Raw genomic sequence first — 24,505 nt, forward strand, 5'->3', positions numbered from 1 at the left:
TTTTGAATAAGATTTTATTTTAAATTTTAGTAGTCAAGAATGTACATTTTTGGTTCAAATGTGGTTGTAAGAGTGTGTTTTTGTGTGTGTTTGTACATACAGGTCTTACAGTGAAACTCATCGTTTATTTCCAGTAAACCTCACTGTTCATCAGTAAAGCCTCAATCCTTCATTTGACCATCTGCTACACCATCTCTGGTTCATCAAGTCTGATCATGACGAGTTTCATTTTATCTGTGCTATAAACTAAGAGCTGTGACTTAGTTTGTGAGTGATGGTAACCTTCATCAGGTGAAAACTTCACATCTTGTCTAGTATTGCTTTGCTCATAGAAAAGCTTTTTTTTTTTTTGAGAATTTGAAATATTTAAAATGTTTCTTTCCTTTTTCTTGTGTAGTATAGATGCTTGCTGTAATCTCTGATATATTTGTGATTAGTGTAAATTTCACTTTAAACGTTTAACTAATTGGAATATTTTATATATTTTTTAATTATGCAAATGACATTTTTTGTTTCTTCCATAATTAGTCGTCAATATGCTGTGTTCATGTGTTACTTCATCTTATGGTTTTCCAGATATGAAGCTGAATATATTCACACCCCAGTCCACACTGACCACATGTGAAGTTTTGAACAGCGACAAATGTCTGCAAAATTTGACTTTGTCACCTTTTCTTCTTTCCGTCACAAATTCTGAGCCCTGGACTTAAAACCACAAATAGTCTGGCAATCACATCCATCTTTGACGTGCGAAGAGTTAATTTATCTTTATCAAGCATCGCAGCTGAACTGAGTTTAGTTTCATGCAAGTACCTTGCAGCAGCTTTCGAACAGATTGGTGTTGAGCTTTTCTGACAGGAGTGTAGCCTGATTTTAAAATGAACCTCATAATGAGGTTTTATTTTTTGTCAAATTACAATTACATTTCATAAAGCTCTATTCAATCCATTAGCCAAACATGGACATTTGCAAACCTGCTGAGATCTGGCTGCCCACCTAAACTGGCAGAGAAACAGACGGCCAATAACTGGAGGACATGCACAGAGAGGTCAGAAAACGTCTTGGATGTGCATTCCACAAATATGGCTTTCAAATAAACTTTGGTTTAAAGTTTGCCACAATCCTTATAAGATACAAAACAAATCAGTGGAAGAGTCTGTGGTCAACTACGAAACAAAAAGCATGACACTAAAGCAGTGGGCTCAAACTCCAGTCTCTTTATAATTATTTACTTTGTGCCGACATACTGTAATGATCACATTGAAACTTTTAAATGCAATAGCAACAATGTGGAAGAACTGCAAAGAAAATAAAACTTTTACAAGATACTGTAAAGACCCATTTTTGAAACTTTTAATTGACCTCAGATCAAATTTCTAAAGCTCATATTACATAAATTATATCTCTATAAATATTCAAGTGAAATTGTTTACCAAAACACTGTAGAAAAGTTTGCTCAAAATCTGTAATAAATTAATGAGACGGATGAGACCAACTGAATAAAAAATTTTATTCACATCACTGGACACCCAAGCAGCAGAACCACATTTCCTTTCACACACACAGCTTCACACTCATGCATTTAGTTTAATGCAGTTGCTCACAAAAAACCTTTGACATTCAGAGCAGGTTGACACATCTCAGCAGTAATCGGAGTAATCCTCCTCCACATAGTTGGATGGAAACAACCCCACCTGGAAGTAGAAGCATAAACAAGTAAGACAAGATGGTCTCTCAATATTTGAACGTTTTGTCATCGTGTAGATGATGTGCTAATCTCACCCGGCCGTAGACTTCTCCCTTCCACCAGCCTGTGTGTCCCTTCTTGAGGATCTTGATGGTGTCCCCCTCTCGCAGGGACAGCTCGGTGCGGTCCCGGGCCGAGAAGTCGTATCTGGCCCTCGCCAAGCCAAAGCTCCTTATGCTGCCCCCTGTGAGACAGAGTCCACATTGCAGCATGAAAAGGCTTAAAATAACGTTAGTTTTAAAACACCTGTGTGAGAGTCTCATGTCTTTTATGCTCTACTTGAAGCTGCAGCCAGAAGAGAAAGACGTCAAAATGAGTTGAATATGGTCAGAATCTTCATTTATTTTACAAATTCAATTGAAAATGGGAAACTCATGTATAGATTAACTTTTCAGTATGATTGTTTTAATTAAGGAAATTAAGATATTACATAAGGCCAATACAAACAGTTTTTCTAATACAGACATTAATGGGCTACATAAACCATGAAAAAAACAAATAAGATCTCAGTAAAATAAAATCTGAATCCACTTGAAATAATAATAATAATAATATGTTGAAAAAATAAATATACAAGCTGTAAAACATCTATTTTCAAAATGCACAACAAATGCATAAATATTTGCGGTTTTATGTCAGATTTAATCCTGCTAACCTGACAAAACAGACAAAAACCACATAAAGGTTTCAGCTGCTAAAAATTATATTTCGCATTAAATCATGAAGAAAACATATTCCATTGGCAAAAACACAGATACGACCTCCTATTTTTAAATATATTTTTTCCTTTCTTGTAGTCACTGGAATCAACTTGCCAGATGGGCAACCTTAACATTCTGCCTGAGTTTTGTCGTTTTTGTCTCCGACATTATTGTGTCTTGTCCTTCACCGTCGCTGACACCCTCTGCAAGCACGAAAAACACAAAATGCTGCTGCTAAAGAACACGGCTGTCCATGAAGTGCTGTGTCCAATAAGGGAAAGTTGGTGGTAGAGTAAACACAGCCTAATTAAGGATTTTATTAAGCATAATTGCTGGTATTCTGTATTTTTTATTAGTCTCAGGTCATTTCTAATTTTCATACAAGCAAAATCTGGAGTTTTCATTTAGCAATGCTAACAGAAATAGAAACATATGCATGAAACATACAGCTTTGTGTGTAAAGGCTCCATATAATGTATAAATGCGCCTTTAATAAATACTGGAAATGGACTAAAATGTCCATTGTCACTTAATTCCTCATCTAATTAGCATAACAGAGCAACCATAAATAGTCCCTCAGCTAGCCTGACTGATACTTTAAGGTTCTCACAGGAAGGCTTCTGTACCTGAGGTTGTGTGTGGTGTGTTGTTAGATGAGTTGCTTTGCTCTGGCTGTTTAAAAGGGATACGCAGTGTTGTGTCCACATCCTTAAAGTACTCCTTCAGAGAATTCTTCTGGTAGAACTCGATCATTTCCTGATGAAGATAGAAAAAAAAGAAAAGGGCTGATGAGAAAACATAGATTGGTAACAAAAAAGGGAAACTTTGTCAATAAGAAATCCCTGAGATAAGAATGGCTCTTCTACTTCAAACTTACGATTAAACCTCTGAATGCCTTCTTGTCGTTGATGCGGTAGAGGCCCTCACAGGAGGTGATCTTGATGTGTCTGATGTCCATGTTGAACCTTGAGAGCACCCAGATGGATTATTAGCTTCATTTTAAACAGACCGTCATTTTCACAAATAAAACAAAGAAAAATATGAGACAGTTCTTTGGTTAAATTACTGACAGATTACCAGCGACAAACAGAAAGTCCATTGTAATTCACTCTGAATCCACTTCTGCAAACAAGAGCTGCCTTTGTATGTCAGTGATTTCCAGTCAGAACAAGATGAAATCCTTTGTTTTTTAAAGGTGTATTCGATTGAGAAGAAGTGACATGAAACAGTTTGCACATGTAGTTTACTTTGTTTTTAGCCACAATTAGCAAGATGAAGCTACAACAATCACTTGAAGATAATCTAGAATAACATTTAAAGCAGGACAAAAATCACAATTTTCCTTCCATTAACATAAAAATATTACTGCATGTCTCTAGATCAGAAGGAGTCAGTGGACCTGTTTCAGTTACAGACCAGAATGACCTCTGACCTCTTCCTGATTCAGGGTCTCAACTGGAATGAGACCCTCAATGAAAACCAGAACATGCTGGAGGGATTTTTTTTTTCTTGTCTGGCTGCCAGAATGACCTTAAAAAGAATTGTGTGACTTCGGTGAAACATTTTGGGTATCCCTTTTCATAAGCTAATCACAAAAGTTTGCTAGAATTTTGGCCCATTCTTCCTGTCAGTTATGTTTGTAGGCCGCCTCGCTCACAGCTCTCAGCCCTGCCCACAAATTTGTTAAATGGGTTAAGTGATCCTGAGCCTGAAAAGCTTAGGTTGATATAAAGTCTTAGTTTTACTCCTCATATAGTGTTTTGCAGGTGAAAACCATCATATTTGGTCTCATCTGAACAGAGCTGTGTTCCCTGATTGGCTTGTGACTTTCTCTCAATGACCTTTTCCACTTGCATGAAGACCGTCCCTGAACTTTACATTGTCTATCCCAGGAAATTATCTAAAAATAAAATATCTATAAACGTATTCGTTCAAGGGATATTAAAGCAGACATTATCATTAAATTAATTAAATGTGAGATCATTTTTCACAAGACAAACAAACCGAAAACCCCTTTTTATCCAAATTAAGCTTTTGCTAACAACGCACACTCTTTTCACTGTTGCTATAACAAAACTAATATTTCATCAACAGAGAAACATAACAGCTAAAGGCTTCTTACTTGATGCTGATTGCAAACTCTCCTCCATCCTTTTGCCTCACAAGGAATGTTCCATCAGAACGTGATATTAACAGATTCTTGGCAGCAATGCGGTCCATGTTTCCAGCAAACCTTTAATCAATGTGATGACAAAAACATAAGCTGAGAAACAAAACCAAAGTACAGTTCATGAGTATATGAAAGATAAGTGCTCTGAATAATAATAATAATAATAATAATAATAATAATAATAATAATAAATAGTTCAACCAAGAAAATATCAGAAGAACCAAAAAACAAATAAAATTTAGTTACAGCAAAACAAAATCTAAGTTCAATAGTAAAATGTGTTAAGGGTCAAAAACTCTTCATAATTGTTTAAGGGAGAAGTTCTGGAGCTTGGCAGAGTAAACATACTGCCCCATTCTTCCTCTGTAAAGTATCAGTTATTAGATGAGTCTTTAAATCAATTCTAAAGCCACAGGAGGTCTGTGGAGAAATATGAGGTTGAAGTAATGTGCCTCCATCTCTGTGGGCTTCCTTAAATTCTGTCCAACCTTTGCACATTTGCAGCATATGTTTTTGGGAGGCAAATTGCAGTTATCGGATGCGGATAAAACAAAAGAACATACTATTCACTTATATTTTAGTTAGTATCATCAGTATAAAATCACATTTTGGGCCAAAATCACTGATTTGTCCCTGATTTATCATCACACCACCCTGGTGAAAACCAGACCCTGGTTCACTTTGCTTCGTTCAGAGGGCCTGGGCTCCTCTGAACCCCTCCTTCCTGGAGGTGTGGCCTGTGTTTAAGTTTTAAATGTTGACCAATCGCCAATGTTTACCCGTGATGTATGTAATGTGCCAGTTCCACATAAAGAAGTTTACTGGAAATCACCTGTCCTGAAAACAACCATCTTTCACCGCAAAGAGAGAGAATAGCTGATCCGAACGAAGTGGCTGTTAATGTTAATTCAATATTTGGAAATGACTGAACGCCTTCCTTCATTTCCTCCTCTGCCATCGCTAAAACTATAAGTAGACTACAATTCTAAAACAGTGCAGAAAATTGGCCTGGTATTTACTGAAATACTTAACTTATTATCTCAGTTGTATTAACAGTTTCATTAAGCTTTTCATTTAATTTATTTTGTCTGTGCTGTTTATTTTACTGGTGTGACTAATTAGCTCTTATGACAAATGTTTAAAATAAATGTCGATTTTACAGACATACACTACTACGGAAGAGGATTAGGGCCACTGAAAATAAAGACTTCTGACTTTAATCTCAGATTAAAGACTGACTTTAATCTCAGTCTGACTTTAATCTGAGATTAAAGTCAGAATTCTTTAATTTTTTTCAGTGGTCCCAATCCTCTTCCGTACATACACAGACTCTGCTAGGTGATGATATAATCCTTTTTATAAAATAAATAAAATAAAAAAGTCAAGGAAATTGTAGTCCAGACGAGATTTCATTTTGTGTACTTTAACAATACTGACCGCTAGGTGGCAGCAGTAGAAGATTCTGGCTTCTTGCAAAGTGACGTTTGCTTCACATATATTATCTTTTTTTTCTCAAAAGTTTAATCACAATCTTGATCATTTGTTGTAGCATATTACTTATAGTGAGACAACAATCTCTGTACACTGGAGTTACATTTTGCACGGCAGAAACCGTGCTGAGCTGTATCGCCCCATCAGTGTTGCACAACAGTATCTTGCAAGTACAACTTTACAAACACCAGCATATTTTCCTCAGTATGCGCTTCTGTTTTATGGCTAACAATAGTGTTTATTTCTCTGTGTCAGGATTGTGGTGTTTCCCAGTCAGGTCTGCTAAGAACTGAATTGCATACGATGTGAGACTAGTTGTGGTTGGTGAGTCAGTCACTTTGCTCAGTTCCTGTTCATACTCACCAGAGGAAGTCGGACAGGTCTGGGGTTGGCCTCTGGAAAAGAACCAGATCACACAGAGGTTATATGTAAGCCGGTGGTCATAGCTGTAACAATTCCTCACTTCCTAATACTATGAATGTTTGCTTTTGTGCTACAAATGGTGGTAACTGGAAACTAGTTCAAAACACAACAAACTGAAGCTTGTGTTTTGTTACGCCAGCTTGTGCTGCCTGCTGTACTTACAGAGATGTAAGGCTGAACCTTCTGGCACGGGAACCATCCCACTTGACCAGCTGTCAGATTTCTTCCCTGAGAATCACACAGTCACATGACCAGATTACAGCACAGAAACACTATATACAGACATAAATCATTTAGCTACATAAAAACCCAAATGAGGTTTGAAGCAAGGTTTTTATAGTCAACTAACTATTGACATAACAAAAATGAAATTCAGAAAACATGTTAACTGAAATTAACTACAGTAATTAATGGGGGAAAAACCATAATTATCATGAACTATATTGCAAGTGTGTAAAACTAATTAAAACTTATTGAAATTATCGATATAATTTTCTTAATTTTCCTGTTTATGAATTTATTTATTAGCCATTTCAACTGAAGTGAAATTGATCCCCCCCCCACACAAGCAGCAGTTTGTCATCTGTTGGCAGATTCCAGCTCTGGTAGCGCTTACACAGAGTTGTGACAGCAAAAGATGGAATAAAACAGAGTCAGTTGGTTGTTCAACAATAATTGAATAAATTTTTTTAAATGGTATTTTCTGTTGAGAATTACCCAATCAACACATACATACAAACCATATTGAAAAACTCAAAAGTGGTTACTTGGAGACAAAGAGATGTGATAAAACAGAAAACTAACTAACCAACCAGGAGAAGAGTCAGAGTTTAACCAAACACTTGTGTCCAGAAACTCTGCAGATTGGTTCCAAAATTCCTCAGTTTAGTGCTGAACTGTTTTTACATTGTGTGTAGTGGAAAAGTTCATGGTTTTAAACACCCCACAGGAGTAAGTAAAAGTTAACACTAATTAACTACAGCCCAAATGTCAAGGCATCTTTAATTGGTCTGCAATGGTCTTGGAAAAATGGCAAAAGTTCAACACAGTACATAAACACACATCCATTTTTACACTAAATTGGTGTAGAAATGTAACCTTATATTAAAATGATGCATCTTTTACAATGAGCTGTCAGTCATGTTCATGTTATAAGTTTTATCAAAGTCTCCACTCGTACTGTTTTTCAATCTTTGTGTTTCCTTGTGTTTATTACCAATCTTGAGTAGAAGCCCTTCTTTTCTTTCCTTTCCTTTCCTTTTCTTTTCCATTTTCTGGATATAATAACTCTTCATTTTAAAGCAGCTTTAGCTTTCCAGTAAATGTTGTGGAAGAATATCACACCGATGTTACTGACTAGTTAATACTAAGTGAAGTAGAAAAGCTTTCAGCTTTCAGAAAAAGGCTTTTCTTCTGGAGATGCTATAAAGTTATGCTGACAAACCAGTTTTAAGTAAAATATTTCAGCTTATCTTTTTAACAAATTATGTGCAGAGTTTTATTTACCAGCAATATAACACAGAGCTGGGGCATATAAATGCTTCTGCAGCCAAATGAAATGCCATTGCAATGTATTTAGTTTTCAAGCCAGCTTTCAAATGAATCTCATATCATGCAAAGACCACAGACAGCAGCTGTGGAGTGAAGCCTTGATTTCAGGAAGGAAGTAAAAAACAGAAAATGAGATGAAAAAGAAAAAGGAACAGCAGCAACTCCAACAAATTCTGAAAACTGCACAAAAAAGTTGAGTGACCCCTGAATACTGAGCACATCCAGTCTTACCTCCCACCAGGACAGGTCAACGTCAGCGCGGGTCAGCTCGATAATGTCACCTCTGAAGAGCTGAAGGGGCTGGCCGAAGCCCACGGGGGGCGGCGGCAGACCATAATACTCCTGACACACTTCCATCTTTGGACATGCTGGAAATGAAAGAGAAACAGAGGTGATGATTTAATGTTTGAAAGAACATTATATCACAATCACTTTCGCGTCCAGAAATGTAAAAATAAACATTTACAGATTTGTCTTCAATCATGAGAATATGTTTTTTTTTCCACCAGACAATCTAGGAAAATCCCAAAATCAGTTTGTAAATGTTTTCCTCTATAAAGGGCAAGAAATGATCCAAATCTGCTGCATAATCGTAAACGATGGCCAGACATTATCCTTCAGCGTTTTCTGGAGCAGAGCTTGACCATCACACTATCTGACTGCCAGTATGATGCTCCTCCTCTAAAAGAGTAAGTGAGGCCTGCAGAGGTTTAGATCTGGGTTCTTTTCTGACCTCCTGATGACCTTTGAAGGTGCTCCCAGAGATCAACCGCTCCAGGAAACGGTCTCTCCTGTTCCATGTTTTTTCTACTTGTGGATAATGTGAGCTGTAATTCCCTACAATCCAAAAGCCTTAAAAATAGTTTTACTCTAAATAAATATGACTAATTACAACTAATTTGTGATCGTCTACAACTTTAGAAAAGTGTGACATGAAAACCAAATATAAACAAAACCTGTAAGAATCTGACAGCATAACATGACCACAGAACTAACATGCTGCGGCAGACAGGTTAAAAGCTGTAAACTGGTAGTTTAGGTTTATTGTTCACCTCACCTGTGTTGGAACTCCCTGAGGCTCTGTGACTTTTATCCTGAGAGAACAAAATAAAATGATCATTTTTATAGTCACAAAATTTCATTTAAAGAGGAAATTTGATTCTGTTCATGTAAAACAATTTTGTACCTGTCTCTTAATATTGCCAGAATTATCTGTAAATTCAACAGGACAGTTCATGTAAGAAGAAATATTTAACAAATCCAGAATGGCTTTACAGCTATGAATGTCTTCATACAGACCAGAGTTTCGTCCACATCCCGGCACTCTGCCCAAACACTCTTTATGTGCTGCCATTTTGCAACGGGTGCACTGGTAGCCCTGGAAGAATGTCCCTCTGGTGACAGCATGGACAGATTTCACCTCAGTTAACTTTTTTTTTTATTATCGTAAGAGTTGTGGGAGATAGGAAAAAATACCTTAAAAGCATTGAACAGGCTTTGCAGGAGGTTGTTTCCTCAAAGCAGTGCATCTGGAAGTTGTGGTTGTTTGCAGTGGAGTTCTCAGGACACATGTTTGACCTGCAGTTATATACAAAATATGAAGGCTTTGATGAAAGCTCCACACAGCTGCTCTTATTTGGTTGTGGTTGAATAAAAGCTAAGATAATGAATGTATCTGCTCTGGTAGATGGAATGCAAATGAGACAATAAACAAAATGAGAGATTTCCGCACATTTCCTGTGGGGTTCACTACTGCAAAGTATCAGGCAATTCAAGTAAGATTTGTCTGTGTGAGTTAAGTTCATACTGTGTGGATATAGATTGTTTTCAGAATTTTTTTTTTTCTGATCAATTTTTAAACCCCTCCACACTCGCAGATCATGTCTTCTAACTTCAGACATGCAGCAGCTTCGATGTGAGCCATGTGATGAAGTCTCATGAATTTTTTTTTAACAATTCCTTGGGGAAACACCTGACCATTCAGCTGTGAAAATACAAGCCACTGCTGTTCTTCGTTGTTGTTTTTTTCTGTTGTAGTTTGCAGCTGTATTTGTGTTTTTCCATTTTGCGGTAACTCACATAGCCATCTCAAACTGTTCCAACCACTTTTTCTTCAGTTCTCTGGTTTTGAAGAAGAAGTCGTAGCCACACCTCCCGAAGCAATCCAACAAGAGGAACATATAGGACCACTGTTCACACACAAACACACACATTGTCTACTTAGACAGTACAAATAATTGCTTTTCACATTTTTCAAAACCCCAAACATTGTTTTCTTGGGATCATATGGAATAGATCAACACTGCGCTTCAGCTCTAATGTTCTCCAACAGAGAGAGTGCAATTTTTCTGAGATTAAATTTCACAAAGAAGAAACAAATTTACTAACCAGGTAAACTGTGAGACCATTAGTTTCACAGTTTAGTTAAAGGTATTCAGTTCATTTATTTATTTTCTTTGTAAAAAAAAAATAAAATAAAATAAATTATGCACCATTTATAATCCTCTTGACAGTTATGTTGATTTATCAAATAATATCCTATTAAAATTGATTTGTGGTTATAATGTGCCATGTGTCAATAGGTGTGAATATTTTTGCAAAGTAATAGATCATACAAGTGTTACTGTAGCAAAATGGACCTCACCTTCTTGTTGTCCTTTTCTCCTGTGGTTTCGTCTCGGATCTGGAAGTGATGCAGTTCAATGATGTCCTTGAGCTCAAATGTTTCTCCACTCTTCTTTTTACAAATGACCACAGCTTTGTCAAAAAGGAAAGCGTACCTGATTCAAAGTAAAACAGTGTCAAACACAGCGCAACACTACAGACATGATGATAACCATGATGATGATGATGATGATGATGGTAAAACAAACCTGTCCTGCTTGGACTTTTTCTCTGAGCTGCAGATCTTCAGCTCTCCATCGATCTTTGGGCGACCAAAAAGAGCCAAAGACTGAGTCTGAGGAGGAGAAATGATCAACGTCACCCACAGAAGAATCAAAGAGAAAACAAACAAACACACACAAAAATAAATATGACCTCACCAGGTTCTCTATGGACATCTGAAAGCTGGTGATTTGTTTGATGACCTCGTTATCTCGTTTCACTTCATTCACACATTGAGCCAAGTCCTGATAATACACACAGAAATGACTGAGTAGAAAGTCAAACAGTTCTAGATATTGATTAAAAGATGGTAACACAACACACTTACTCTCATTGCATCGAGACCTGCGCGCAGATTGTCCTTGTCTACGGCATCAGTGGTGTGTTTCAGCAATTCCTAACACAATCAAACAACATCACACTGCATGAAACCAGCCAGGAAACAAAGGGACATTCTTATCATTAGTGTCCACACAGACCTGTAGCAGCAGGTGATATTTAAGAACTCTCTGCATAGGAACCATGAGTAAATCTCTGAGGGAAAAACGGCCACTGTTTGCTCTCTTTGAACATTCCTGAGAAAGAAAACAAGAAGTTAACATAATGTAGATGCTAAATATGGATATTAAAATGGTCTGATGGGCTATGAAGCTGTTTCACATGGTCATTTAGCTCCATATATCATTTTTACTTTGTGTGTATCTGTGAACATTTTGAAGGTTTTTTATCATTTAAGTCCCATTTTTAGTCCTTTCACATTTTTGTTTGGTTTCCTGTGGTTCTCCAGTCATGTCTTCATGGTTTTAGATTTCATTGTGGTGTTCATGTTTGATTTGTATCATATGATACATATTCTGCCAATTCAAAAGTATGCCACATATCTCTTTATTATGTGCTTCTGTGTATTATTATATTTTCCTTTAAAATATTTTTATCTTTATTTTCAGTTTTTTATTTTTTTTTATTTTGGTAAACATGACCCTCACTATAATGTCTGGATCTCTTAAAAATACTTAAAAAAGGTATTTCAGTGATTCTTGAGAATAGGCACAAAACAGGTCCTATGGATAAAGCACCACATTTGAATAAAATATACACAAAATATATTTTTTCAAATATCTGACTAAACTAACCTGGGTCATGTGAGCACAACAATGTATATTTTTCTTGTATTTGCTGAATATTTTTTTATTTTAAACATTGTAGTCGGTGGATGATGCCTGTAAAATCCCATGTCCAGGAGCAGAACTCAACACATTATAGTAGTTTATAACAATTAAAGAAATACTAAATTTATATATTATGACAATTAAGTAAAAGTAGTCATTTAAATAAATATAAACGTATCGATAAATTGAATTAAAAATAATTTTTAGATATTTTCCAACTCCGTTTAAATTTGTCCCTAGTTTTTGTCAACACCGTCAGACATGAAAAGAATGTAAAAAAAAAACAAAAACAGGCATTATTGGGGGGCACCAGAACTTCTGAGGACCCCATGACGTTGTCTTTTCTCTTCCTTTGCTAAGAGGGCTAGTTAGCTCTGGTTATCTTATGTTATTCTTTAGGTTTTTCTTCTGTTTTATTCCAAAGTTGCTTGTCACAACCATGATGTGTCAACTCTATAACTGACAATTTTCAAAACTTTGATGAAATTTTGTGAAATAAAAGCTTAATTTTGGTAAACTGTAAAGATTTCATCGACCTGATGAGCTACAATATGGCCTCCTTCAGAATAACACCATATAAATTGAGGTAGTTTGGCTTTTTCTCAACTCCGTCAGATGTCAACTCCATCAGAGTTTTTGTGACTCTTTCAGTGAAATTGTTGTCAAATCTCACTTAATTGTGCAATTAATTCATTTTAATGTATTTTACATGAATTGCATTACTTCACATGTATCAAGTTTTTCATTTTACTCACTAGTTTGTCACCACCTTCAGTTCTGTGTCAACTCGATCATGCACTGTCAACTCCGTCAGATGGACTTTTTGTTGTTTTTTGTTTTAAATAATATTTCTTTTGTTTCTTGAGAAGCATTTGTCTGTAAAATGAGTAAAATATCTCTAATGGGGTATTTTAAAAATCATTTTATATTTATTTTTGTCAGATGGTGATGACAAAGTTCTGGGTCAGGTCGATTAAAAATGTAATTTAAAAAAAAAAATTGCAACTGGGAGCCTGTACCTTAGCATCTTTACATTTTCTAAACATTATTTGTCATATTTGCATACATAAGGTTGAGAAATAATAATAATAAAAAAATGGGAAAATTAAAACCCATTTTGTCCCTATTCTCAAGAATCACTGATTTAACTCTGGACAGTGACTCCAGCACTGGAAAAGTGGCCCAAAAATACCTGGAGAAACATCCAACATTTCAGCCCAGAACAGTAAAGACCTGGAAAAGCTGAGACAGTAAAGAACCTGTAAACCTCCAGGCTGCTGGTGAAGAACCTGAACCTGAGATGAAGAGCCCCCCACCCAACCCAGAGAGGAACAAGGCAACTGCTCAACAGTGGAAACCAGATAGTTTCCACTATCTGGTTTCTGGTTGAAGTTTGTCTCTTCATTCATACACTGAATGAAGAGACAAACACATTTTGTTTTCTGAAATTAAATCAGACCAAACATGTCTTGTTTTAGCTTAGTTAGAATTACCAAAATTATTTCTATTTGCTAAATGTCAGAAAACGTAGTGAGAACATAACCTAACCTAAAGATGAAAGAAAACATGAAAATGCTCAGAAAAGAATAAATGCCATGCTATTCTTTGTTTTTTTAATGCCAACTAGATTTAGTTTTTGTATGTTCTTACTCATTGTTTGCTATTTCTATATCCAAGTAGAAAACCTTCAACATTATAACCCTTGAATCTTGAGATGCTGAACACTTTAGCTGACATTAATAAAGCATAAGAAAGGGTAAAGAGATGAGTCATGAAATACATCAAATATGGATCAGAACTGGCCACTGTGTTTCTACAATAAAGTGAAACAGAGACTCAGTTCTCCTTTTCACTTCTGAACGACTGTGTTACAGAACAGACCATGGATGTAAAAAAAAAAAAAACAGAACCAATTTCAAATTCAGTTTCCCGTAAGTAGATTAAAGTTGCTTATCCAGCACAGCTGAACAGAAAAAAGGCAACTTTCTGTCTTCCTGGTTTTGTAGAAGCTATTTGTGACTGTGTGGGACGTCCTCACCTCCAGCTTCATCCTGACGTCCTCCCTCATGTTTGACACTTTGTCCAGGTGCTTGGACGCTGCCTCCACCTGACTGCAGTAATGGCCGTACAGAAGGAGCCTGCAGGGAGGCACAACAGAAAATGCATCTGCTGCTCAGATCAGTTCAAACACACAGCAGGGTGTGTGAGCTGCTGCTGCATACCTTTCCTTGTAGTTGATAAACACCTGGTAAAGATTCTGTGCTCCGTGATTTAAAATGGAGTTTCGAACATCTTCCAGCAAACTGTGATGAGTTTTAGCCAGCTCCTACGAAAAACCCACAGTAATGTGTAACATTGAAATAATCTGATATTTACACCTGATATCTGAGTGTCTGTCTTTACCTTTATGTTGATGAAGATACTTTCAATGTCATGAGGTTGAAGAAACTTTTCAAGGGGTTTCATAAAGTGCTGCACAAAACAGGGAGAAGTTCATGACTGTGTGTGCAAAGACATTTTAAACACTTTGTAATGTTTTGGTATTGTTGAAGCAACATTTCAGCTTAAAGGAAGAAGAAATATCTAAAAATGTATGTACTGTATGTCATAACTTTAACTGATGTGTTTATATGTACATCATGTGAAATTCATATTATATAAAAACCAAAAACAAAAGAATATACATTTTAAAATTGTATATGAAATGTAATAAAATATATTTCCTGCTGAGGAACAGCTTTGGAAAACCCCACATTTCTTGTCACATAAAATCTCATCAGGTGCAAATGATGAGAACATTTTTACTCATCACTTTGAAAGAGGTTTAGCTTGTTTAAACCACAGAAATTCAGTTTGGTGTGCTCCTTTTACATCTGGTAATGTGAGACTCATCACCATGGTTACGGAATAAAAGCTGCCTGAGACCTTCAGAAAGACTGCAGTCAGTGAGTCCTGAAAGGGGGTTAAAAATGACTTAGAAAGAATCTGAAATCATACATTTTACTGGGAAGTAGCTTAATCATTTTGAATGTTACAGGTTTAGCGTGTTCATCCTAAAACCAGACCGCAGGATGCTAATGGCAGCCTCCAAAAAAATAAACCTAAAATGCCATCATAGGTCATACAGCTGACTCTTAATAATGTTTATATCAAAGTTTAGATCTGAACACTAAGAAAGTGACCGCACATGTAAAAATGAAAAAAGAAAACAAATACAAAACTTTTGCTGTTTAAAAAACAATAATAATAATAATAATAATAATACATGAATGCCAGAGGCGGGATAAGATAAGATAAAACCAGGACTTCTGGAATAATATTCTTTACTCTGGTGGGTCTAAATTTAAGTATTTGGCACCAGAACAGAGGATCTGTTTGAACGAAATCAAAAACAGCATTCCTGAAAAAAAAAACAAAAACAAAAAACCCTCCTGAGAATCTGTGAAGCAGCTTGAAGTGCTATGATTTGCAAAGGTTTTGCTAAAGTGAGAACAACCAAGCTTAAGATCATAAAACCTACGAATAACTATGATCTGATTCAGAAGATATTTAAGGAAATATGAGGCTGTATCTAAGAATTAAAACGGAAACAGAACTGGAACTTCCAACATGACAAAAGGTAGAGAATCTACCAGAGAATATTAAGAAATGGAAAGTCCAGGGCCTAGTCAAAGCCTAGTATCATTTTCCCTTATGTTAAAATGTATTATTGCTAAAACCTGTAGATAAATGATAAATGTTTAAAGCATCAAAGTGAAATCTTTGATGCTTTAATGGAATTAAATCCCTTTTTCTAGGAATAACAAAATTAAACTATATATTGAAATGTGATTTTTTTTTTTTAAAGAACTGTATCCTCATTTCCTCATGTGACTGATATGCACAACGACTTCCACATTTATTGGAGAAACAGCTAAACATATGTAAATTGCCTAAACAAATTCACATTAACATGCTGCCTGATCTCTTTTTAGGTTGACGCATGCCAAGGAACGTTTCATTATGCTTCCTTTTTCCTTGGGTTGTAAATATGGATCACACATTTCTCTTTTCCACTACTCAAAGTGGAAAAGAGGGGAAAGCATCCAATTACAGTAAGCCATATGTGTGTTGAATCATAATGGCTAACTGTTGCTGATCTAGACTAGTTAACATAATTAAAAAGGAAGTTTTAATAAACAAGGCTGAAGGGGAATTTTAGTTAATCTTGCTGTGAGGATTGCAAGAGAGGAAAAATGACTAGTAACTAAAACAAAAGGCACATTTACTTCAAAGTCTTTACATGTATTGGTCAGTGAATTCCAGTAAAGTGCACAGTATATTATCTGTGTGTGTGTGTGTGTGTGTGTGTGTGTGTGTATACTTACCTGTAAGATAGAGTCCAGTGTAGCAGTGTACTTCTCTTCAGTCTGTCGGATTTCCTGCAGGCAACACTCTCGTTTGTCAACACCAACCTTCTGCTGCTGCATGACCAAGAACACACACACACTGTCAAACAAGGCCACACATTTCCATATTTCTCACAGTGTGGTTACATTTATGGCTAAAAACAACAAAAGTTGACAAAGGGGTTCACAATTTTGCCAAACAAAATGAGACGTTGACAGAGTTGAACAATTTTATGGTGAGAGCTGGCGGAGCAGCTCCACCACGTTTGGGTTGCTACAATCTGTTGTTAGGATCTGATCATCCAAGAGAAACTGTCTGGTTGACCATGGGGTCACCTGTGTGCCAAACACAGCCTCAAATGAAATTAATCACACCACTTTTATTAATTCACCCAACCACAGTCTTACAGAAAGTGCTCCTGAGTTGTGTAACTGTTTTCTGATGGCTTTTAGCCAATAAATCAGGCTCTGGTCACGTCACACAGTGTGTTGGGCCGAGTCACAGAGCAGATCATCTCAGCAGTTATCTGTGCTAACAAGCTGTTTGTAATTTGATTAGCCAAAAGCTTTTTGATTTGATGTAGTTCTATTTCCTTTGAATCTGGTCACCAGAAATTCACCGCATTTAGAGTCAACATTTTTAGCAGGTACAGTTTTGCAAGTGAAGGTGAATTTTGGATGGAGGATCTAGTAAGTGAAAGGTTTGCTGGCAAATTTAATGCAAAAAAAGGCACAAACTTATTCATAAGTGCACATGATATAAACATTAAATGTTGTCATTTTAATAACTGAAAAAGGCTGATTTCAATGAGATTGCATTTCTTCCATACACATGTAATAAAAAGGATTAAAACATGGCAAATAATGAAAACATTAGGCATAAATATCTAGAAAATTAAACAATATACTTAAATGCATGAGTTTTAAATTTGGCAAACAGTTTTTTTTCACAACATGAATGCAGCAAACTTTCCTCTACTTTGAATCTAAAGAAATCAAGAATATATTTACTTTGTTGCAGTAAATTACTCAAATGTAAGACCTCAAAGCTCCCAGGCTGGTGTGTGACGGTGAACAGGTAGCGGGGTAAACCAGTCATTTCAAAAGTTCAAGATGTTGAATGTCAAAGCAGAGATACAGAGATGTGGGTAACCAGATGCTGCTCACAGGCTGCTTTCTGTTTGAAACTCACAGTTTCAGGTGGCTCCTCTGTCCTCATCAGGTCCTCATAGATCTCATCCCCTTCATTATCTTCATCCTCCACAAAATCGTACAAATCATCATCTTCATCCACCGTGTCACTGTAAGACATCATACCAGCATCATGTCACCACCTTTAGTTTTCCTTTAGTAAGATTTGAGCACAAAGTTGCACTAATGTACAGTTTTTAAACACAATTTGCAATAGTATGAGATAAGGCTTTGTAAATCAGCATTTAGGTCACTTCTGGAAAAACATTTTAATTATTTAAGAACTTTAATAATGTCAGGTCTGCTTTTTTTCTTCTATTTTGTCAGATAAATTCCCTTCTCTTTTTTTAACAGAATTAAAATTCTCAAAACTACTTGTTCAATCTTCAAATCAACTTGTCACTGGTGCACACCAAAAAAAGATGTTTCCCGTTTCTTTGAGCAAGTTACAAATGTTATTTACAGATAATCTTTGAAAAGATCCATCACCTCCACCTCCTCCCTGAGCGGCACCGCTCCCGACAAAACAACAAAGGAGGATTTTTTCACTGATGATCTGTCTCATACAATATTGTCATGACAAAGTGACAGTTTCAACAAATATATCTATTATGAAAGTTACATACTAAAGTTTTAAAGTCTTTTATTGGACTAAAGGCAATTATGTTTCCATCAAAAAACACTAAGTAACTAAAGACAAAATAATTACAGAAAAATACTATATGTCTCTTTTTTTTTATTAAGACCAAGAATATATGACTTCTGAGACAAAGACTTACTCTATCTGGTCGGAAAGACCGCTGTAGATCTCATCATCAGCAGCACATCCTTCCAAAGGAAAAGGCCTGGAGCAAAGAAAAGGACGTTCAGATGCATTTGTGTTATAAGGCTGTGCAAAACGCAAACCATCAAGACATGTAATGAGAGGTGTTATGTTGTAAGCATGTTACCTTTGCGTTTCTTATAAAAACATTCCATTATACAAAACATTGTTTGTACAGACAAAAGTTTTTCTTGGTAGAATAAGGTGTAGAGAACAAAAGGCTCATTTCTAGGGATCTGTGCAGCTACAGTATCCAGGAGTTCAGACCAAAGCATTGCAGCTCTACTTTATATAGACCATAAGTGTGTCATGAGTTGAGGTGGAGGTGGTGAGAGTGAACGCAGGCAGGACTCAGATTGAGAGGTGATAATGATGATTGGTTTAATAGACAGTAGCTTAAAACAGTCCAGTTCAGGCGGCACAGCAGAGAACATAAGCAAAGCTTAAACCGGCAGCAACAGAACCAAAGAACTGACCACAGAGCTAAACTGACCAGGACTATACAGTTCTACTGGAGGGCTAACAAACAGACAACAGGTGGACTTAAATACACAATCAGGATAATCAGGGAATGAGACACACCTGGGAAACAATCAACAGGGAAGACAGGACAGGAACAGGACTAAACACAGAAAACCTCAAAAATAACTACACAGAAAACACAGAACACAACAAAGTGAATTATTTACATGTCAAAAGGAAGGATTGAAAAGCCTGATGCCTGGTAAAACTGTATGATCTTTAAAAGAGGCACTATGTTTTAAAATTTTAAAATATAATATAGAATATAATTTGGTTCAAAGCATAGGACCAATATTGAATTACATACAGTTATATATACAGATATAAACATATTAAATATTAGATAAATTTAAAGCTAATTTTAAATGTTGTTTACCAAAAACAAACACTTTTACAGCTGCATTAAATGTTGAAAGCTTTAGAAAGGGAGGTAGAGATTTACTCACTGAAGTCCTCGCTGTAGAGCAACGTGTGAATGGGACAGGATGGACAAAGTGTTCATAACCTGTAAGTCAAAAAGACCCACATATTTAATGAAATGCATGAAGAGAGGAAGAGACAGAGTAATGCTATTGAACATGTTTCAAGTTAACACTGAATAATTGTTAACTTGTTACTGCCTCCATCACGATGAGTGATCTCAGGAAACCAGCTTCACTAACCACCGACATGTGACATTGTCAATACTAGACTGTCTGTGTGTGAACTCAATGGGTTTTAAGTTTTATGCCACATTTGGAAGCTTTAAAAATACTTTAAAAAAGATTGGTTGAAATACACCAAAAATAATCCTAAGTTCAGCATTTTGTCTTTTAGTAACGCAAACATTTAGTTCAGTGGCACCGAGTGACAAAATGCCCCGTCAAACCATAAAGTTTGCTTTGTAGTCAGCAACTTTAGAAAGTTTCAGTTTGATTTCTGCTTTCACTCAGGTCAAAAAAAGGGATGAAAGATTTTTAGAGAAGTAAATATTTGAATGAACTGGTTTCTATCTTTAAAAAAAAGTACTCTCAGTTGATCGGTCTGCAGGCTGGTTTCAGAGGCAAAACGCAGAACTTAGCCCAGAGGTTTCAGCAGGTTTCAGAAAAACAGAGACTTTGGCAAGATATATATATATATATATATATATATATATATATATATATATATATATATATATATATATATATATATATATATATATATATATATATATATTATTATTATTATTATTATTTTAATATTTATTTATTTATTTATTTTTTTGCTTTTCTAATCCAGGAAAACATTTCAAACTAGACTTTTTAGCAACTATTTGTTTAAAAGTTCTGTCTTCATATGATATGTGCATCTCAATAAGTTAGAAGTTGATTGAGAAGTCAATTCATTTCAGTAATTCTATCCAAAACCAGAAACACATATTGTAATCAATTTCAAGCTGCACTTAATTTTTAAAAATTTTTTAATTTTAAAAAATACTTTATCTTGGGGAAAAATGCTGAATGCTGGAAGTTGTCAAAGACAACCTCCACTGAATCCTGTGTCCATCCATTTGTACGGAAAGAAAAAGTGTAGTTAAAAAATCAGCAGGTGCAGCAGAGAACTGCTTTTTATTATTTAAAGTTTTTTTGTTTTGGCTCTAGTGGCCTACATTTGAAAGTGCTAGGACAGGAAAGCAGGTAATGAGAGAGGGAAAAGTCACCAGGCTGGGAACTGAACCTATGACAGCCCAGTTGAAGGTCTCCATATGTGGGTTGTACTTAAACCCTGTGCCACCACAGCACCCCCAACCTTCAGAAAACTTTGAAACAAAAGCAAATCAATAATTTGGTGATCTTTGGACTCTGAGCTTTAACAGCCAGAACACCAGGCTGTGTTCAGAATGAGGGTCAAGATTGTTGTATTTCTGACTGTGGCGTTTCAGTTCTTGATTGACCTACAGATTTGTTTTATCTGAACCCCATATCTAGATCACCTGAAGGTGATCGACCTTCCTTCCTGGAAAGGAAAAGTATGTATGCATGTAGGACATGGATATCTTTTTGAATGTTGATATTTCTGTATTATAATCCTTTTTGTGGATCTTGTAAAACATTTCAATTGTTTGAAAAAGTGAGTTTTGGTTTTCATTAGCTGAAAGCCATAAACATAGAAATGATCAGTTATATAACGTTCCAACATTTGAACTATACTGCTTTATGCAAAATGAAGCTATATGAAAAATGTTTAACTTTTTTAAATGAATTAAATTTCCCATGATATAAACTGTACATTTACCATCAGTAAAGATATTTTATATGCTGTATGTCCCACAAATTATGTTGTTTATTATTATATGTACAAATAATACAACAAAGTTGAAATGTTTCATCATGATGTAAAATGTACCGCTCTCCATACCTCACTGCATGACTGACTGGAAGTAGAAAAGCGAAGCAAGAAAATAAGTGACAGTAACAGGCAGGAAGCTAAAAACAACAGAGTGCAGGTATCAGCAGCTCACTGACTCATTATGTTACTGAAGGAAGAACTTCCTTATTTACACATAAAGCCAACAGAGCGGCCATCTCTGAAGCCCCTTTTTCTCACTTTAGACAAAGATTCCAACACAGAAAGTGAAAGAGGGCCGTGAAACACTGAAGTGAACGCCGTCACTCAGCCCTTTCAAATGACAGACGTATCAAAGTGCTTCCTGTTGGGGCTCTGTGGGTTGCCTGCAAGCTGCACTAACTAGTCCAAACTCCGATCATGGCTTTGGTTTCTGCACTGTGTTACATATTCCCCGTTTTTGCGAGGACTATTGCTAGGACTGCATAATGAGCACCACTCCTCAGAACATATGAACTAATTTTATTCAAAAACATTTTGAATAAAAATAGCTTTTTAATCGGGCCATACATTCTTCCATATCTTCCAGAAGTCTACTTTACGTTAATGAACTGACTAAAGTGTTAAAGTCAATTTAGGTGCAAAATGTCTCACTTTAGCATCCACAGTTTTGCTGTTTGTTTTTTTTCCAAAATGAATTATACTGTTCTTTTATCCTCACCATGTACACCACAGAAATAAATGCCACTAACCCAGACATTCTGCATTTTGAACTGTGTTGGAGGCACTTTAGCAGTTACATTTTTGGAGAGGTTTTGAATTTATCAATACAGATTTGTTTACACAGTGAACCTAAATGGTGCTTTACTTCAGAGTGAATTAATGATGGAATCAGTGACCTTGGATGTACTAGCTTTGGTACTTGTAGAAAACAGTCACAACATTATTTTCCTGAAGGCAAGAGCTTGGTGACAATTGAGTGTGACACATGACTCTCTCTGTGGAGAGCTCTTTTTGATATTTCACTTTAAACTTTAACTATCTAACCTGAAGGCTCATGTTTTAACCATCAACCAGTAGAATTGATTGTTGCTTCTGTAACCCATAGTTTTTGTTACGACATGGAATCCTAAAACAGGCAGGAACTAAATGTAGCTGAGGCTTTGCAGCTCAGTACATTCTGTCACCACTAACTTTTCTCAGTGACCACTATGAGATAAGAGATGTAGCTGAATAACTTTTTAACAGAATCAGGATTTTAGAAAAAATGATTACCATTCAGAATGTTTAGGATATGCTCAACAATCACAAAATGTTGCTTTAGAATAGCAAAAATGTTGTCTACACTCTGACAACTAGACCGATATATTATATAAATGAGAGCCCATTTATTTAGATTTCAGATCAATTAAAATAGAGTTTATGAAAGCAAACTGCAAATTTTAAAACCTCATGCCCTCTGTTAACCTCTATGTATCCAGATGTTTCTGAAGATAAACCAGTAGGTTGTGATAAACAAGAAGACACCAGTATCCTAACAGAAACGTTTGTTCATACCTTTCCGAAGTCCCGGACGTCGAACAGTTCAAAGGCTTCAAACAAGTCATTCTTCTTGAGATAAAACTTCTCCTGACAGATTGCCAAGAAGGTCCGGATATTTTTCAGGCATAGAAACTAAAACGAAACAAAGCCCAAACATCATTACACATAGAGTCAATTTATTGCACAATCAAGTAATTATGTCGTTGTAAAACATTCTGTATATATCAAAAATAACTTAAAAGAAATTTCACTTCACATCAAAGCCATATCTGATGCCTTGAAATTGACCCCTGGGCCAAGTGGGGACTGAAGCTCCATGGCAAACTTTGTGTAAATAGGTTTAGTTTAGTTTAGTTTAGTTTAGTTTAGTTTAGTTCAGTTTAGTTCAGTTTAGTTTAGTTTACTTTGGTTAGGATCCACATTTCATAGTTGTTCTTACAGCTTCATTACATCACTAAAACAGCTTTTAGAAATTAAATAATAACAAAACAGCAAAAAAAAAAAAAAATAAAATAAATACTGCCACACTGAACGAGCAAGCGTTGACTGCCAGGAAAGATTGAAGGATTTCTCAAACACGTGTGAAAGAATCAAAGTAACTCTTTAGTTATGTTTTTCATTAGGGAATGACATCATAATATGATATGAAGCTCAAAATAAAGCTTAAAATGTTCAATCTTCTATTTTAGACAATTTATTAACGGAGTCCCAATTCATGAGTAATTCAAGTAAAACCATATTGAAACACTTATTTTTAGCCACAACATGAATAAATCTTCCATCAGGTTTCGATACCCGAATATCATCTCTAGGTAACAAGGGGCCCACTGCCCTGCAAGTCAACAGTGTTAACAACTCTGACTGTGTGCAAAACACAATTTCAAAAATAGGTAAGGAAGAATGTATCATTAGTTGACTACCTTCAGCAAAAAACAAAGATAGATTTTGAATCTTTGCTGCTTTTTTTTGCGTATTTCTAAAATAAGTAAATCTCCACACTAACAAGTCATTTATATTCACCTTTCTGTTAATTCTTCTTTCATTTTAGTGTTTGACGTTTAGTTTTGACTTAAAGTCACACACAAAAAAATCTGCGCCTGTAAAACTTCAGTAAGTCAACAGTCCATGAGTATTGTTGATTGAGTCTCCATTTCATGTCTCCACCTTCATGAAACTATGTCGCTGCTAGTCGTACAGCATGAAGGCTGGCTTTTTCTTCTGACATAACAAATAATCAGACAAGAGGACCCACTGAAAATAAGCATATTCCTTAGCGGAGGAAAAGAACTAATATGTCATTTAAAGAAAGCACACATTTCTTTAAATATGTCAAAGTTCTCTTCCGAAACACACATGAAATAACTCATTTAATTGTTTTCCCACACCGACTTCCAGATTGGGCTCAGAAGATGAGAGCTTTTCTTTCAAGATAATATCATGTATATTTTAAAATATCTTTGTGAAACAATGTTGATAAACAACATTTTTAGGGTTTGATAAATGATTTTCTACAACCTTTAAGGACATAATTGTCAGCCATGAACCCTTGCTTTAAAAAAATTCCATTTGTTAAATGCTCAATTCAACCCCAGTC

General features: G+C 35.8%; 1 protein-coding gene across 1 annotated transcript in view; it reads right to left on the reverse strand.

Moving 5' to 3' along the window:
* Positions 1–1,496: 1,496 nt before the first annotated feature.
* The window catches only part of vav1 (vav guanine nucleotide exchange factor 1), a 30,136-nt gene continuing 7,127 nt past the window's right edge, over positions 1,497–24,505 (reverse strand). The window contains exons 4-29 of the mRNA XM_014974157.2: positions 22,927–23,043; positions 19,509–19,567; positions 18,497–18,562; positions 17,719–17,827; positions 16,506–16,601; positions 14,542–14,610; positions 14,361–14,464; positions 14,177–14,276; positions 11,449–11,544; positions 11,298–11,366; positions 11,128–11,214; positions 10,957–11,042; positions 10,728–10,863; positions 10,163–10,272; positions 9,560–9,661; positions 9,383–9,477; positions 9,270–9,295; positions 9,141–9,177; positions 8,315–8,451; positions 6,695–6,760; positions 6,473–6,504; positions 4,571–4,681; positions 3,326–3,413; positions 3,075–3,204; positions 1,783–1,931; positions 1,497–1,694 (exon numbers count right to left, since the gene is read on the reverse strand). Of these exons, the coding sequence (XP_014829643.2) occupies positions 1,641–1,694; positions 1,783–1,931; positions 3,075–3,204; positions 3,326–3,413; positions 4,571–4,681; positions 6,473–6,504; positions 6,695–6,760; positions 8,315–8,451; positions 9,141–9,177; positions 9,270–9,295; positions 9,383–9,477; positions 9,560–9,661; positions 10,163–10,272; positions 10,728–10,863; positions 10,957–11,042; positions 11,128–11,214; positions 11,298–11,366; positions 11,449–11,544; positions 14,177–14,276; positions 14,361–14,464; positions 14,542–14,610; positions 16,506–16,601; positions 17,719–17,827; positions 18,497–18,562; positions 19,509–19,567; positions 22,927–23,043 (2,331 nt within the window). The 3' untranslated portion in view covers positions 1,497–1,640. The remainder of the gene's footprint in view (positions 1,695–1,782; positions 1,932–3,074; positions 3,205–3,325; positions 3,414–4,570; positions 4,682–6,472; positions 6,505–6,694; positions 6,761–8,314; positions 8,452–9,140; positions 9,178–9,269; positions 9,296–9,382; positions 9,478–9,559; positions 9,662–10,162; positions 10,273–10,727; positions 10,864–10,956; positions 11,043–11,127; positions 11,215–11,297; positions 11,367–11,448; positions 11,545–14,176; positions 14,277–14,360; positions 14,465–14,541; positions 14,611–16,505; positions 16,602–17,718; positions 17,828–18,496; positions 18,563–19,508; positions 19,568–22,926; positions 23,044–24,505) is intronic.

This window comes from Poecilia mexicana, unplaced genomic scaffold, assembly GCF_051168715.1.
Source record: "Poecilia mexicana isolate PSO_F unplaced genomic scaffold, ASM5116871v1 scaffold_2, whole genome shotgun sequence".
In the NCBI taxonomy this organism is placed as follows: Eukaryota; Metazoa; Chordata; class Actinopteri; order Cyprinodontiformes; family Poeciliidae; genus Poecilia; species Poecilia mexicana.